This window comes from Crocodylus porosus, unplaced genomic scaffold (genome assembly GCF_001723895.1).
Source record: "Crocodylus porosus isolate Cpor-Errol unplaced genomic scaffold, CroPor_comp1, whole genome shotgun sequence".
Taxonomy (NCBI): Eukaryota; Metazoa; Chordata; order Crocodylia; family Crocodylidae; genus Crocodylus; species Crocodylus porosus.
The window spans coordinates 38,979,094-38,997,016 of record NW_017728951.1 but is presented as its reverse complement, the minus strand read 5'-3'; the positions used below and the strand labels follow the sequence as shown (position 1 = coordinate 38,997,016).

The window sequence follows — 17,923 nt, the reverse complement described above, 5'->3', positions numbered from 1 at the left end:
TCCCTCCCTCCCCCACGCCCCTTCCCTTCCCCTTCCCCAACTCCAACCCCAACAGACTTACCAACTGGAGGCACCTGGCAACTGCCTGTTTAGTCTATGGCCAAATCTCCAAAGCGGCCGAATCTTTTTTCAAAGGTTTTCTGAATCAATTAGGATGCTTTAAATAGATTCAGAGCTTTTATTTGGTCTCCCGATTCAATTCAGATTTGGAGATTTGGTCCCCAAATCAGGCCGAATCGCCTCCGAATCAAAAGCTTCACACAGCCCTAGTCCTTGAAGCTCTAGTGGCTACATAAATTCCCAGTGAAATTCCATGGGAGTTGTCCACTCCACTCATTTGGGTTCTTTCGGTAACTTAAACCTAAAAAGAGGGCTGCAAATCATTATTTTACATATGTTGTCCTTTGTAAACAGGTTCCTATTCACCATTTCTTATCCATAAATCAACCTTCTCCAGCTGCCTTATTTACTTTGTTTCTACAAAATTAAACAGTGACTTAAAGATAAATCCTGGATTCCTGGCTGCAGCCAGCACGCCTCACCTTCTTTGCAGTCGTGGCCATTCTCATGCAGCATAAACCCATTCCTGCACTGGCAAACATAGCTCCCAAAGGTGTTGACACACTCATGCTGACAGCCTCCATTGTCTTCGGAGCATTCATCCTTATCTGGAACGAGCCAAACAAACCACGCTCAATTCCATGCTAGAAGAGACGGCTAACCTTGGATGCCAGCTGGGAGCTCTCAAGGCCTTTTACAAGCCCATCTTCCAAAGTGGCAAAAAACCAGCACAAACCTCCATCTCTGCATTATGTCCAATCACCTCTCCCTCCCCAGGGCAAGTCCCTTTTCATGTATAATAAACTTGTATCTATTAAATACTCTTTAATTATACTTAATTAAATGAGAACAGATTTCATCCCCAGCAAAAATTCACTGGCCCATTATATCCTTGCAACTCATACTTCTACACTAATCCACATGCCTTTCTCACTACTTATCATATCCCAGCTTTCCCTTCATTTTGCTTTCCTAGCCTCTTTTCATATGACAGGCTCTTAATTCCACCCAACCCTGAACATCCTATCAGCTTCTCCGCATCTGTTCCAGTCTGGGTTCCTTTCTCCTGAATATAGGTGACCAGAACTGTCCACAGTATGCCAAATAAAGTTTCATGAACACCTCTTCAATGGTATTCATACTTATCCGTGACTGATACATCCTAGGATAATATTCACACTTTCACATAGAACATAACCTCTTAAGCACCTTACTACAAGGTGCCATTGACACAAAATACTCAGATCCTCCTAAAAGATCATGTCAACTATCTGGTTAACATGCAGAGCTATGACAGTGAGGCTTAAAAAAGTTTTCTGGAAGGGACCCACACCTGCCTGGCCTTATGGCAAAAGTCTGTCCTCTTAAGGAAGGTCAGGAATAGATCAGGGAGATAAAGGAGGTCAGGAAGAGATACCTTGCAGAGTAGGTTATCCCATCCTGGCCTGCTTCATGGTTTTGGCAGAAGAGGGGTGCGTTAAGCCTGTGCAAGTCAGCAGCAACCCAATCCAGCTTTGCACCCAGCCGCTTCAGATGGCCGCGATCCGATCTGGAGCTCTGGACCGGGTTTCCACCCTGATCCAGCCGAAGCGGCTCCGAAGCTTTGGAGCTGCCTCAGAGATCCAGCCATAGGGTATAATGGGGAATCAATGAAATATCTATAACTTTGTTGTTTTTTGTCCAATTTGGATGAAACTTGCAGAGGTGGTAGCCTCTGCTGAGAGCATGAAACCTGCTAAGTTTCAAGAAGATCGGTGGAGGGGGCATCTGGGGCCCTGCACCCCTAGCTGCTGACAGGCAAAACTCCTGCCAAGACTGTGTCTGTCTTGGGGCAGTTGATTGTCTGTATCGATTCTTTCCTCTCCTTGGCCTTGTTTTGTAGGTGCTAATTGATGCTCGTTAAGTCCATATGTAGCAGCTAGGTCCTGTGTATTGAGCTGGTCCCTGAGTCCCTGGTCCCTGAGTGATTGATTGATCGGTAACTGGGAACACAGCAGCTTAGCAGCCAGGCCTGCAGCAGTGTCCCCCTCCCACCCCGAGACAGACAGTCAGTCCCACAAGCACCCATGGCACGAGTTCTGCTTGTCCGCAGCTTGAGGGGCAGTTCCCTCCAAACCCCTGCACCGATCTTGAAACTCGGCAGGCTTTGTGGCCTCAGCAAGAGCGACCATCCCCTGCAGTTTTGATCCCCCCTGTGTTGTAACAGATAAATGTGACAGGAGTTTTGCTTTCAAGAATTTGGGGTACAGTTGCCCCCAAACCCCTGCACCAATCTTCTTGAAACTTGGCAGGCTTCATCCCCTCTGCAGAGTCTACCACTCCTGAAAATTTCATCCATCCAAATCAGACAAAAAACAACAAAATTATAGGTATTTTATTGTTTCCCCATTATACCCTATGGCCAGATCTCCAAGGTGACTCAGAAGCTCTTCGGGAGCTCCAAACCGCTTCAGGAAGCCTAACGAGGCAGCGCTTCGACCCGGATATGCTGCTTCGGACCCCAAAGCGTCTGAAGTTTCTCTGGATCTGAAGCTCTGTCCAAAGCCTCGCACAGCCCTAGGGTGTGTGTAGAAGGGAGGGCATGCATCTTCCTCAGAGGCAGCAATTTCTGTACTGGTGGGGTATCACACCACAGATGTGCCATGAACATGCACTGAGCAAAATCTATCACCCATTCTTGTGTTGAGAAACAAGGGAAAAAAGGAAGAGAGACACTAAAGGATGTTTTTTATACTGCATGGTACATAGGATGGGGCTCTGGCAACACCACCATTTGCTAGGCTAAATAGCAGCATGATATCAACTCCCATGAAGCTTTCCCTATTCCTGGTCACAGAGGACTGAGAACTTCCCTCCCTGAGAGAAAAGGCCACATACCAGAAAAGAAGTGGACTTTGAATCCCTTTTTGGACACAGTGTTGTCTGATTTGAACTCCAGTCTGATGTTGTTGTTATACGACGTAATTACTTCTGGCTTCTCTGAGCCACAGAATTTGCCGTGGAGTTTGGAGTCTGAAGCCAAGCCACTACGAACCTCTACATAGTCATATTTACAGACCTGCCAAGAGAAGGAGAGGTTGCTTGCCACAAGGGATTTGTACATAGCATTTCAAGCACAAAATACAAAAACAACTTGCTGAGTGACAATAGAGCTGACACAATATACAGCCTTGCCTTCTGATAACACAAAAGCCTGCTCATGTGATGTCATTAACCTCCTGACTCTTCTTATAGCATAGCAGCCAACAGTGGCAAAAAAACAGGTTAGTGACTATTTAGAAAAGCTGGACATATACAAGTCCATGGGGCCAGATGGGATGCACTCGAGGATGTTGGCTGTTGAGATTGCAGAGCCACTGGCCATCATCTCTGAAAACTCATGACAATCAGGAGAGGTCCCAGATGATTGGAAAAGGGCAAACATAGTGCCCATATTTAAGAATGGAAAAAAACAATGATCCAGGAAACTACAGACCAGTTAGCTTCACGTCAGTCCCTGGAAAAATCATGGAGCAAATCCTCAAGGAATCCATTTCTAAGCACTTGAAGGATAGGGTGATTAGGAACAGTCAGCATGGATTCACCAAGGGCAAGTCATGCCTGACCAACCTAGCTGCCTTCTACGATGAGGTGACTGCCCTGTGGATCAGTAGATATGGTATATCTTGATTTTAGCAAGGCTTTTAATACAGTCTCTCAAAACATTCTCCCAGGCAAGCTAAGGAAGTATGGGATGGATGAATGGACTGTAAGGTGGATAGAAAGCTGGCTGAAGCACGAGGCTCAAGGGTTGCAATCGATGGCTTGATGTCTAGTTGGCAGCTGGTAGCAAGTGGAATGCCCCAGCAGTTGGTCCTGTGGCCAGTTTTGTTCAATGTCTTTGTCAATGACCTGGAAGACAGCATAAAGTGCACCCTCAGCAAGTTTGCAGAAAACAGCAAGCTGGATGGAGTAGCAGATATGATGAAGAGTAGGGCTAGGATTCAGAGTGACCTAGACAAATTGGAGGATTGGGCCAAAAGAAATCTCGTGAAGTTCAACAAAGAGAAGTGCAGTCCGGCATGTAGGATGGAACAACCCCATGCACTGGTACAGGCTGGGCGCTGACTGGCTGAGCAACAGCTCCGCAGAAAAGTACCTGGGGGTTACAGTGGACAATAAGCTAAATAAGAGTCAACAGTGTGCCCTTGTTACAGAGAAGACTAATGGCATACTGGGGTGCCTTGGTAGGTGTGTTGCCAGCAGGTCAAGGAAAGTGATTATTCCCCTCTATTCAGCATTGGTGAGGCCACATCTGGAGTACTGTGTTCAGTTTTGGGCCCCCACTACAGAAAGTATGTGGACAAATTGGAGAGAGTCCAGTGGAGGGCAACAAAATGGTGTGGGGGCTGAGGCATATGACTTCTGAGAAGAGGATGAGGGAACTGGGCTTATTTGGTCTAGAAAAGAGAAGGCTCAGGTGGGATTTAATAGCAGCTGTCAACTACTTTGAAGAGTGGTTCAAAAGAGGATGGAGTTAGAATGTGACTAATGACAAAACAAGGATGAACGGTCTCAAGTTGCGGCAAGGGAAGCTTAGGTTAGATATTGGGAATAATTTTCTCACTAGGAGGGTAGTAGAACACTGGAACAGGTTACCCAGAGGGGTGGTAAAATCTCCATCCTTGGAGGTTTTTAAGACAAAGCCCTGGCTGGAATGATTTAGTTGGGGATGGTCCTGCTTTGAGCAGGATGTTGGACTAGATGTGACCTCCTGAGGTCCCTTCCAACTTTAATTTTCTACGATTCTATGAGCTTCATTTATCACAGTGCTTTGGTTCGATTTAAAATTACCTAAGGTACTTTGTGTGACTGCATTACTATAGACCCCTAGTGGCTTGTGTTTTTCAATAAACTTCTGTCTGCAAATATTCCAGTTACTTACGGAAGTGCTGTTAACCTTTTACAGACAGGGAGCTACAATCTGTTCAAACTCCAGTTTTAGCAGAACAGGGAATTTAACCTACTTCTATGAGGGCCCAGGCTAAGGTCCAAGTCTTTGGACCATCCATACACGGTACGTTTCTTGATTGTCACTTTTCATTAATCCTCCTATGAAAGTGCTCTCCTAAGAAAATGGGCTTAATAGAAGCTAGGAATGGAAAAAAAAACCCCTGATTTTGCAAAACTGGTACAGAAGCAAAACCTATTTGTAAAAAGAATTAGCTTAATCTATCTCAATGTCCTATATATTTCAAAGAAAACAGTTAACTTTTTTTTTTAAGTTGTTCATTAAGTCAGTTGTCTGAGAAGCCACCAAACTAGGACACAAAACAACATCTGTGTACCAAGCTGTTATCAGATTCCAAATTAAATAATGATCACAAAGTTACATACATCATTGCCTTCCAGCTCAAACACTTCAAACTGCAGAGAGATCCGGTACTGGGCCGGAGCCACCACCTGCCAGATGCAGTTTTTGTTAGTAGGATATTCCTTCGGCCATCCAGGGCTGGTAATGGTCCCATTGAGCTTGGAGATGAAGCCCCCACAGGCAGCTGGAGAAGGAATAAATGAATACAAGATTTATCTGGTTCATTTCTGACACAGAAGACATCAGGGCTTGCTGTGGGATAGGAAACAATTCAGGCCCAAACTGGTACCTCTCTCTTCAGGGTATACAATAGCACGGTGCAGGGGGAGATGGAAGTTGTTTCATAGCTTCATCTTTAGCTGGTATAAACCACCCCAGCTCATTGCAGCTATGTCAGAGCTATATAGATTTATCCCCATTGAGGATCTGGCCCACAGAATTAAGTTAACCTCAGAGGATTTGTCTCCAGTAGACCTTAGTACTGTGAGTTTACTGACTACCAATTAATTCAAGGAAATTAACACCTTTTAAAAAGGCTAGCTGCCTATTCCTCTCACCTTTTTCTAGGCTATAAACATTTGCCCTTTGCCTTAGGAATCAGCCTAGTGGAAATTTTGCAGCCCAGATAAAATGTGTGGCAAGTATCTGTACTCATTTCCGCATATTTTCTACCCTTAAGTGACAGCTAATTAACCAGAGACAAAGGGGTTGTTTTCAAGACATTTTTCCTTAAGCCCTCCTATCATCTACAGACCACATCTACCTTGGGACAAACTGAAAACAAAAGCCAGAGTGTCTTAGGCAAAATACACCCATTGCCATCTGTAGCCTGTTACCTTGAGAAATTCATCTTCACTGCAAAGAAAAGGTGTGTTCTTCACATCAGTGTGAGTAACTGGAAATTTTCTCTCTACATAAAATCTTAACCAGGGATCAGACACAGGCAGCTTTTACCTGGAAGTAGCTAGTTGATGATGGGGAGGTCTAGGTCTTGATTGCTGGCCTACAGTGAAAAACTACTGGGCACCATCTACATGTTCATTAATGTGGTTTCGGTAACGTGTATTAAATCTAGTACCTGCATTGTGAAATACTAGAAAAATGCATATCAGCTTATTTTAATTTGCATTAGCAAAAGAGCACAGATTTTTTGTGATGGTTTAATGTGCAGTAAAATAGGCTAATGTGCATGTGTAGAGGTGCCCATTAGGGGTGTGCAAAGAGGGCCCTAGTAAATTCGGATTTGACCCAAATCACGGACAGTGATTTGATTCGTTGATTCGGATCACTGTCCCTGATTCCATTAGGCCGAATCTGAATCTGGAGAATCAGCGATTCAGATGTAGACACAGTTTAAATGTTTTTTTCTACTTCCAGTCCATTTCCAGGTCTGCTGAGGATCATGCGGGGGGGCCCCAACCAGCTGTGAGGGGACACTGGGTGCCCCTCCAGACCCAGAAGGCACCAGTCATTGAGCCAGGGACACCCCGGTTGGCCCCCCTGTGCACACCCTAGCAGACCTGGAAGTGGACTTCTGGTCCACTTCTGGGTCTGCTGCTGAGCATGCTGGGAACCCCCCACACTTCTGTGAGACGCCCCAGCCTCGCAGCACCCACGAGCCAGCTGCTACCTAGGGGTATGTAGAAAAAACATTTAAATATGTATCTATGTACAAATCTTCAAATCTTTCCAAATCTCTCTGAATTGATTCAGAGGGTTCAGATTCGATTCGGAGAGATTAAAGGGTCCTCTGATTCGATTCAGATTCGGAGATTTGGCCACCGAATTGGGCTGAATCTCTGCCAAATCAAATCAGGGACTGAAGCTTTGCACAGCACTAGTGCCCATTATGTCCTGTCTTCATTGGCATTCTACAGTGAGGGAATCCCATGGAGTCAGGAGGCAGAACACATGCTACTGGGGGTGGTGATTGTGGTGTTTTGTTCCCTTTTTTGATGATAAGATTAATCCTTATTGATTTATTGCCCTTTTAATTTCTATGGACTTGTTACCCTTTGTACAAGGCATTATCTTTAGTGCCTTATCTCTAGAGACGGTTAAAAAGAAAAACAAAGTCCCTGAAATATGTTGATTTCTCTCCAAACTCTCCAGTCAGCTCTAATTATTGTCCTTTGTACGTCATAATTTCTTAGTAGCTCATAGAGAACCACCACTTTTACCCTGGGCCTGATCTTTGTCTGAAAGGCTGGGGCAGCCACAGGTGGCACAATTCACATCTGAATAACCCAGAGCTACTCTGTACTAAGAATGGAAGCTCTGTTAATATATATTATCACATTTAGATTATCTTCTAGGAAAGAGGCCCTGATTTTGCTAAGGGATTGGGCTCTTGACTTAAAATCTGTTTTTATGAGATAGACATTTTCTGCAGGTACCACCATAGTTCCCTGTCCCCCCTCCTCGCCTCCAAGAAAAGCAGCCCAGGAGTCTTAAGCCATTCAATATTCAGAATCAGCTTATTTTCTCTTTTCTGCATTGTCACCAGTGCGCAACATGTGGCAACACTTGGAAAAGCTAAAGCTATTGCTCTTACCTGTATCAGTACATCAGTACATTAAGACCACATTCCTATTTTCTGTACTATAGATGAATTGAGGCTAAAATATTTATAGAGTACATTCCTATCAAATAATGTCTAACAGCTGTCTAAAACTGTGTAAATTACTTTAAAAATATGGAGTGACTTTCCAAAGCAATTGGCATTTGTTTAACTTTCCTTCCACTGATGTCAGTGGGAGACCCTCTCAGAGTTTGTCATCTTTCATGCTGCACTGGAGCTACACGAGAGGTGAAACTTGTGCATCATGCAAAACGTGGTCTAATAAACCACTGGGCCTACAGAGGAGAATAGGATAGGAAGTCATTTATGGCACGTGCATCTTTCTCCCTCCCCCAGATCAGCTCTCCAAAACTTGGATTTTTCTCTTCACTGGAATAGAATCAGGGTAGAATAGAGCAAGTAGACAATGAATTCATGGCTGCCAAGGTGGCAGCAAGCAGCAGCATTAGAGTCCAGGTTTAACCCTTTCACAGCAGCTGGTGAGGAAATAGCATGTGGCTGAAAAGCCATTGAGCTGGCTGAGGGCAAGTGGGTGGCTGCATGCAGGTCTCTAGTATTTGAAGAGTCTTGCAATATGGAAAAGATAGCTTGCTACTTATTTTCTTATATAAAGAACTACTTATAGTAAAGAAGTAACAGTCTTGCTACTGCCTTGCAAGGCTCTGGACCCTACCGTTGTTGCCATCCTGCCACAACAGGAAGTTCCTGCTGCCTCATCCAGACCATCTCTCCTGGCTACAGTCAGCCGTGACTCTGGGTAATGCTTTTTTCCCCTATATACTGCCTTCCAATGTGTGTGTCTTACTGGGGGGGGCCGGGGTGGTATGCAAGAAAAATATGGTAAAAGCTTCTAGCTTCAGTTGTTCACCAAAACTTCAATCATTTTTCACAGAACACTCTGATGAACACCAAATCTTTGTTTTCATCAGCATTTCCACAAAGATTTCATGCCTCCCCACAAACCTGACCTGTGATCGTAAAAAGCAGCGCCCTCCCCTCTGACATGCCCAGCTCGACAGACTACCAACCCTCGCAGCTCTTCTTGTCAGCTGTCAGCTCATAGCCAGGTTCACAGGCACACTTGTAGCTGCCCAGTGTGTTCACACAGCGCTGCTCACACCCGCCATTGTCTGGCCGAGAACATTCATCCACCTCTGTTAGGAAATAAAATGCAATAATGTAAGCTTTTAAAATTAAGTTCCTTCATTTTTCAAGGCAACATTTGAGTGAAGAAAGATCAAAGCAACCTCTGAAAGAGGCCTTGCCAGATGAGCAGCCCTTGATGTGACCCTGGCAGTTAGGCAGTTGCTAAAAGAATCAAACAAAAATCAATTCAGTAGCATAAAATTGGTGGACATATCGCTGCCCAACAGGTATTGCAGCAGTCTTACTAAGCCCACAGGTACTGAAGTGGCCCTGTCATTCTCATGGGTAGATAGGGAAGTGAGGCATTTTCTTGCAATGCTACATTTTGTCGTCAGTTACAATTATGTTCCCAATTTCTTTTCTCCTGGTTGCAGTTCCTTGCCCTGACTAGCCTTGTGAGATGCCCATCGTGGCTGGGCCCTGGGAACTAGCTGGAGGTGGAAGGACAATATAGAATGGGTTATAAAACGGCGTGGCAGCTGTTCTAATGAACCAGGGAACCACGCTGATAGGACCTCCCACTGTTATTCACATTTGCCACCACCTCTTGAGCTTCTGAAACATGGCTCTTTTGATCAGATTTTAAACACCCCTTAACGTATTAATAGGCACAAGTAATTTATTGACATTAAAACCAGCTGCCTGGTTTCAGTCATTTCCTTTAATGGGCAAAGTCATTAATGTACACTACAGTAAATGTTATTGCAACATTGATTTAATGGGTGGGGACGTTCCTGATGATGCAGTCTCTCTCAAAGCCCTGCCACAAGGTTAGGAAAACCCCAGCAGGAATAACCCTGCTTTGAGAAGAACCTTCTTGCTTTCCTTTCTGGTCTCAATGCTAGGAAACAAACTCTCTCATTGAGAAGATCAGTTGTTCTCAGATAGCGGTCTTTGGTGCACCACGGCTGAGCACACAACTAATTGCTGTCCCTGGGTCTTAAATTATTTGCATAAGACTAAGGGAAGGCTGTGACCACTTGCAGTCAGGAGGGTTCTGGTGTCTTGTGCATGGGTCATTACACATTGCGAAGAATTTCCTGCAATGGTTCTGACTGGAACAACTATGTCCTTCCAGAGAAAAGGTGCAATATAAGCATAAGGTAAGTTTGTTGTCATACACACTTAACAGGTTGTCTACACATAACTGTGGGAGTATATTACAGACCTCCCAACCAAGAGGAAGAGCTGGATCATGAATTCAATAGGGAACAGGCTGCAGCTGCACACTCCCGACGCACGGTCATCATGCGGGACTTCAACCTCCCCGCCATCTCATGGGAAGAGCACACGACCAAATCTGACCAGTCACATAGCTTCCTCACTTGCACTGATGAGCTCTACCTAATGCAAAAGGTCTATGGACTGACAAGGGGAGAGGCACTGCTGGATCTGGTCCTGGCCAAAGGGGTGATCTGGTGGGCAATCTGAAGATCGAGGGGAAGCTTGGTGACAGCAGCCGTGAACTGATCACCTTCTCTGTCCAATGCAGGGCAGGCAAATCTCTCAGTAAAACAGAAATCCTCAGCTTTGAGAAAGTCAGCCTTCCCAAAATCAGGAGACTGATCAGTCAGACACTAAGAGTCCATGGTCCCTTAGAAAGGGGAGTCCACAAGGAATGGTTGTTCCTTAAGAACGCAATCCTCAAAGCACAAGGGAAGTCCATTCCCAACTACAGGAAATGCAGTCAGTGGCCTGGGGTACCCCCTTGGCTCAGTAGGGAACTTTTGGACCTCCTGAAACTAAAAAGAGAAGTCTACACCAGATGGAAAATGGGAATCATCACCAAAGAGGACTACACAGCAGTAGCCCGCATCTGTAGAGAGTAGACCAGAAAAGCCAAGGCAGAAACCGAACTCAGGCTAGCCACAGGAATCAAGGACATCAAAAAGTCCTTCTTCAGATATATGGGAAGTCAGAGAAAGAACAAAGGCAACACTGGACCCCTGCTAGATCAAATGGGGCAGCTGACGTCTGATGCTCAGGAAAAGGCCAATCTCTTAAACAATTACTTTGCATCAGTCTTTCACCCACCCACGGGGGTCACCCTGTCAGATGGGACACAAAGCATCCAAGGGGTGGGAGATGGACCCACAACTGATGTAGATAAAGTGAGGGAACATGTTGAGAGGCTCAACGTCCATAAGTCCATGGGCCCAGACAGAATGCACCCAAGAGTCCTGAAGGAGCTGGTGGACATCATAGCACACCCTATGGCAAAGATATTTGAGAACTCATGGTGCTCCGGAAAAGTACTGGAAGACTGGAAAAGAGCCAACATGATCCCAATCTTCAAGAAAGGAAGGAAGGAAGATCCAAGGAATTACAGGCCAACTAGTATGGCATCCATCCCTGGAAAGATCCTGGAGAAAATCATCAAGGATTCTATCAGCAATGGGCTAATGGAAGGCAATTTTCTGAGTGCCAGCCAAGATGGCTTTGCTGCTGGAAGGTCTTGCCTGACCAACCTTGTTTCCTTCTATAACTAGATGATGCACTACCTGGATAAGGGAGAGAAGGTTGATGTCATATATCTGGATTTCAAGAAAGTCTTTGATTTGTTCTCCCATGATGTCCTCATGGTTAAGCTGGAGAACTTCAGCCTCAACCATCTCACAGTCCAATGGCTGGAGAACTGGCTCTGGAGTCAGACCCAAAGAGTATCAGCTGACGGGAGCAAATCAACATGGCACAAGGCAACCAGTGGTGTCCTTCAGGGTTCAGTACTCATCAACATTTTCATTAATGATCTGGATTTGGGCATTAGATGCAGGCTGACCAAGTCTGTGAATGACACTAAACTATGGGGAAAGGAAGTCACACTCAAAGACAGGCTGGGGATGCAGGCCAACCTGGACAAGCTCACAAGCTGGGTGGACCAAAACCTGATGGTGGTCAATGTAGAGAAGTGCAGGGTGCTCCACCTTGGGAAGAAAAACCAGCATCATACTTATAGACTTGGCAGTGCTACGCTCATTAGCAACATAACCAAAAGAGACTTGAGGGTCTTGATTGACCACAAGATGAACATGAGCCACCAATGCAATAATGTAGCCAGCAAACCAAACCAAACCAAACCCTGCCATGTATCCACCGATGCATCTCAAGCAAAACCAGGGACATCATCCTCCCACTTTACTCAGCTTTAGTGAAGCCGCAGCTAGAGTACTACTGTGTACAGTTTTGGGCCCCCCGCTTCAGAAGGGATGTGGATAAGTTTGAGAGAGTCCAAAGGAGAGCTACCTGCATGATCAAAGGCCAAGAGAGCAAGCCTTATGAGGAGAGGCTGAGGGACATGGAACTCTTCAGCCTGGGAGAACAGTTGTTCACCAGGGCTCCCAAGGGATAACAAGGTTTAATGGCCACAAACTTCTGGAAGGTCAATTTAGACTGGACATAAGGAAAAACTTCTTTACAGTCTGAATGTCTAGGGTCTGGAACAGACTCCCCAAAGAGGTGGTGCAAACACTTACTCTGGACTCATTCAAAAGGTGTTTTGATGCTTATCATGCTGGGATCATTTAACCCCAGCAGACTTCCTGCCTATGGCAGGGGGGCTGGACTTGATGATCTCGCAAAGTCCCTTCCACCCCCTAATGTCTATGAAACCTATATCATTCAGGACCACTCTAACTTTAATTTAAAGGTTAATAATAAAGAATCATTTGATTGATCAGAATTTCTAGGTTGAAGTCAACTGAAAAATTTAGCCCTTGCAAATTTACTATTTAAAGCAGTTCTTTAACTTCTCATTTGTGGACGCTATGTCTAACACCAAGCCCTACTTCTGCAACTGAATGTCCACTGGGCTCACAACCCTACTCACAACAGCTGCCCATGAGTTTATTTCCTTTTCAAGTCTCAAAGCTGGCCTCTGGGGTTCTTGTATGGTATATATTTCAATCTACACTTGAATGCAAGTTTCATTTAAGCAAAAGTTGTTTTGTATGTTTCATGTCAGTCTTCCAGGCTTCCTCCAAAGATTGCAATACACGTACTCCATTACTTCTTGGTATAGAGACAAGGAATATCCCCATATTTAGCCAGCTCAGGCTGCAATGGCTAGTAGTCTGAAAGCTGTAGGCTATATCTAGGGAGTTTAAGAGAGAGAGGGCATAACCTGTACCCTCTATATTCCCTTTATGAAGGAGGTAAACCAGCAAAGATTTATATAGTCTACTTCCAGTTGATCTTTGTCTGTAGGCTACCCTGCTTGCAACTGTCCCCCTCAGGTAACCACTGCAGAGAAGTCTACACATCTGTTGAGAGATTTCACCCTAATGAAAGCATCTTGGGGCTAGTAGCATAATTCATACCTTTAAAGAAAGTTGCTGCAAATCCTGCTTTATTGATAGACCCGTCAGATGCAAACTTCATCCACATTTTATTTGAGCTGGATTTGATATCTTCTGGCTTCTCATAACCACAAAAGTGACCAATCAGCACGCTGTCCTCAGTAGGGCCATCTCGGATTTCCAGGTAGTCATAGGCACAGTTGTCATGCCTTTCTATCTGCAATGGAAAGGGAATATATCAGATGGGGTCACTGACTTCCCTGTACCCTATCAGAACCACTTTAAGTTTAAGGCCCTGCTGTCAATCTAAAAGGGGAAATCAAGTCAATGCTCAGTCCTTTGGTTCAGCAGCAAATGAGGCTTAATTTCCGCAGCCACGTGAAAGAGAATGGTGACTGTATGTACCTGTAACGGGACATGTGTTTAAACTTCAAGGCAACTTAAGCGAAGCAATTTAAGTCAGGGGTGGGCAATTATTTCAGGCAGAGGACTGCTTGATGAGTTTTGGCGAGGTGTCGAGGTCCACAAGGGTAGCCCCACCCCCTCCACTGCCCCACCTATGGGTCACCATCTTGGGACCGGAAGTCCTGACCCCTGACCTTTGCTGCCAGAAGTTCATCCCCTTGTCCCTGGAAGTAAGTACTCCTTTTGGAGAGGTGGCCTTGGAACCCAAAGTTACACCCTGTCATATGGTCTGTGTCATAAGACTTACCCACCCAACACAAAACTGCCCCACTTGCCATATCTGTCCCAGAATCCCCTGCCCTCATCACAATCCCTGACATCAGAAGGTGTACCCCTTGACTGGAAACACTGCGCAACACCAGGGCCCACCCTCACAGTACATGGCCTGTCACCAGCACAGCACCCTCCAGTGCTGTAGGACCCCTCCTGTCCTGAGCCACAGGGGGCTCACCCACAGCTTTCCCTCCCTGGTGTGGCCTGGCCAGCCCATCCCATCTGCTATCCAAGCAGTGGCTTCCCCAGCTGCTGCTGCACTTTTCCCCCACCTGTACCAGCTGGTCCCAAAAGGCAGGAGGCTCCGTCGCCACTTCTGCTGGCCAGTGCCGACCCAGCTGGGCTCACCCCGTCCCCAGCAGCACGTAGGAAGCTGGCTTCAGCCACATGCTGCTCCAGATGGGACAGACCCACCCAGGTCTGCACTGGCTAGGAAAAGCGGTATGCAGCTGAAGTCGGCTTCCCACATGCTGCTGGGGACGGGAGGAGCCCAGCTGGGTTGGCACTGGCCAGCAAAAGCAGCGGTGGAGCTGTGTGCTGCTCGGGACAGGACGGAACGAGCCTGGCTGGAGCGGCAGGGACTCAGCTGCACTTTTCTCCTGCCTGCGCCGGTCAGACCCGAGCAGCACATGACTCTGCCACCACTTCTGCTGGCCAGTGCAGACCCAGCCAGGCACATGCCCCCAGGAGCGGCATGCGGCTGAAGCCAGCTTCCCACGTGCTGCTGGGAATGGGGCAAGCCTGGCCAGGTCTGCACTGGCCGGCAGAAGCGAGGGCGAAGCCGTGTGCCGCTCAGGACTGACCAGCGCAGGCAAGAGGAAAGTGCAGCTGAGCCCCTGCCGCTCCGGCTGGGCTCACCCTGTCCTGAGCGGCACACGGCTCTGCCACCACCTCTCCTCCCTGGAGCTGACTAGACCGGAGCTGTGGCCCAGATGCTGCTTCCTCTCCCCAGTGCTGGCCCAGCCCGACCCTGCACAGCCCAAACAGCACAGCACAAGGAAAGCCTGCCCAGTGGCTGCTTTCCTGGGCTTACCTGCAGGGCAGGGCCCTTTCCAGTCCCGTCCAGCAAAACAGCACCTGGCCCAGACACTCTTTCGCCTTACCGGCACCACAGGTTCTGGCCCAGCTGCCCTGCCCCTCTCAAGCTGCAAACGTGGCCTGAGCCAGGGGTGGGCGAGGCCAGCCGGGGCAGGCTGAGGTCTGGGTTGGTTGCCTCATAACCAGAACCCAAGTAAACAGCCTGGGGTGCTGTGGCTGGCGGCTGGTGTCGCTGGAGGCTTTTAGAGAGGCAGGTGCCATTACGTGGGTTTTGAAGGGGCTCCGCGGGCCAGAGGGAAGTGCTTGGTGGGCCACATCCGGCCTGCAGGCCGTATTTTGCCCACCCCGATTCAAGTGATACCAAGGGTACTGAGACTGTTTGGATGGATGCCCAACAAGTCAAAATTAAACAAACTAGTGTAACAACATTTGGACCACAAGGTTAACACAACCTGGAAGTCAGCAAAGTGCATCATTTAATATCTTCAACTTAAAATGCCAGTTTGAGTGAACGTATTTCATACATCACAATTAGTTGCCTATCTATGATAGTCTCAGCTTAGCTCCCAGGAGCAGCATGAAAAACTTCCCACTGTAACTCGCTCTGGCAGCCTCAGAACAGAACCAGTACCCTCCCATCTTCTCAGGCTAGTCTCCCTTGTTCAGGACTGGCAGGCCAATAGGTGGAAAATCTGTCTGCTCATTTATTTCAATGCAGCAAGCTTCAGAAAGTGGTTTGGGCCCTGCCCACCTTCTCTCTTCAGTTCTCAGCTTTCACATTTCTTCCACACGCTCAAGACTCACCATAGGCCCTAATCAAATCATTCACTTAATCATACCATCCTTTTATAAGGGCACTCAGCCTGTTGGGTCCTCCAGCATCTCCAGCACGTAGCCAGGAAGCCCCTTGTCTATGTCACAAGACTGTCATATAGTGACCCATGGCTGTACAAGAAACTGTGTCTGAACATTGTTTCTTCTTAGCTCTATTGCCTTCACATGCCACCTTCCAATGAAGCTCTTAATACTTAAGCATCTACAAGTGTTGCATGATCTTACAGGTCGAGATCTGTGTCCATTGGCAAAGGAGAACACTAAACAACAGGAGACCTCCATCTCGCTGCAGCCTTCTTCCGTCTTTAAAGCTGCTGAGATCCTGGCATCATCTTCCACCTGATCTGCTGTTGAGAATTTGGGGTTGGACCATGCTTTGTCTACCACCTCCCTTCAGTCCATGGGTAACTCTCCCAGGACTGAGAGACTCTGGACGTGATAACTCCAAGGATCACCGAGACACACAAACCTCTCCACAAGGTCTTGGCCCATAGCTGCAGTTTTTGTACATCACCTTCCTCACTTCAAACAAAGTTGTGCATACGCTTCTACCACAGGAAACAATACACTCTCCTGTGCCAATCTCCAAAATCCCTGCAATGATGGACCAGAGGTGACGAAGACAGAACTAGTGAATCCAGCAGTCTCCAGCTACAAATCTGCATGCAGGCAGTAGTAGCCTAATTGGTGTTTTGCACCTGGGCTGAGACAAGGGTGTAATTCGGCAGCTGCTACCATGACTGAGAAATCCTATCCAGGATCCCCTCTGCTCACCTCACATGGGGAAGGAGCCAGAAAAGGTGGCATAAATCTAGGCTGTCTCATGTGTTCCTGGCTGGATAACTGCACGCAGCCAAATCACTTTCTGTGGTCAAAAGCAGCATAAGAAGATAATGATTTTTGCAATGTAGAACATTTGCACCTTGATGGTTAGCCAAGACAATGAATGACCAGAAAGAACCGCCACTGTCTCCAGGAAACTAGTGAAATACAACATCAACATTGCAGCTCTGAGTGAAACAAGGCAACTGGAAGAAGCTCAGCAGAGAAAAGAGAGTACCCTTCCCCAATAGTTTCACAGTTTCTAGGGTCGGAAGGGACCTGAGCAGATCATCAAGTCCGACCCCCTGCCATGGCAGGAAAGAGTACTGGGATCAAACGACCCCAACAAGGTGATTGTCAAGCCTGGTCTTAAAGACCCCCAGGGTAGGAGCCAGCACCACTTCGCTTGGAAGTCAGTTCCAGATCCTAGCCGCCCTGACCATGAAGTAGCGCCTCCTGATATCTAATCTGAATCTACCCTCTGCCAGCTTGTGACCGTTATTCCTAGTTACTCCTGGTAGTGCTCGGGGGAACAGTGACTCCCCCAGTGCCTGCTGGTCCCCTGTGACTAGTTTGTAACAGGCCACAATATCCCTCCTCAGCCTTCTCTTGTGGAGGCTGAACAGGTTCAGGTCCCGTAGCCTCTCTTCATAGGGCCTGCCCTGCTGCCCCCTGATCATGCGAGTGGCCCTCCTCTGGATGCTCTCCATGTTGTCCACACCCCTCTTGAAGTACAGAGCCCAGAACTGGATGCAGTACTCCAGCTTGCATAGAGGGGGAGAATCACCTCCCCGGACCTGCTTGAGATGCATCTGTGAATGCATCAAAGGTATCCTTTTCTTAAGCAAAAGTGCAGAGCACACCATCTTCAGACAGAGTGACAAATATAAGACTACCTAGAAATACCCTTGCTCTAAGCACTGGCACCTCCTTGACTAGGTTATTGTTAGAGCCCAATGGATGGCCATATCATGCGAGCCATGAGGAACTGATGACTGTTGGTCAGATCACTGTCTTGTCATATCCATTATGAGCATCTAGCTTGTTCCAAAACAC

At 47.0% G+C, this 17,923-nt stretch overlaps 1 protein-coding gene across 1 annotated transcript in view; it reads right to left on the bottom strand.

Annotated features, from left to right (window-relative positions):
* The window catches only part of TLL2 (tolloid like 2), a 184,449-nt gene that overhangs the window by 15,750 nt on the left and 150,776 nt on the right, over positions 1 to 17,923 (bottom strand). Inside the window, exons 13-17 of the mRNA XM_019555530.1 lie at positions 13,457 to 13,652; positions 9,023 to 9,148; positions 5,437 to 5,597; positions 2,938 to 3,118; positions 543 to 668 (exon numbers count right to left, since the gene is read on the bottom strand). Of these exons, the coding sequence (XP_019411075.1) occupies positions 543 to 668; positions 2,938 to 3,118; positions 5,437 to 5,597; positions 9,023 to 9,148; positions 13,457 to 13,652 (790 nt within the window). The remainder of the gene's footprint in view (positions 1 to 542; positions 669 to 2,937; positions 3,119 to 5,436; positions 5,598 to 9,022; positions 9,149 to 13,456; positions 13,653 to 17,923) is intronic.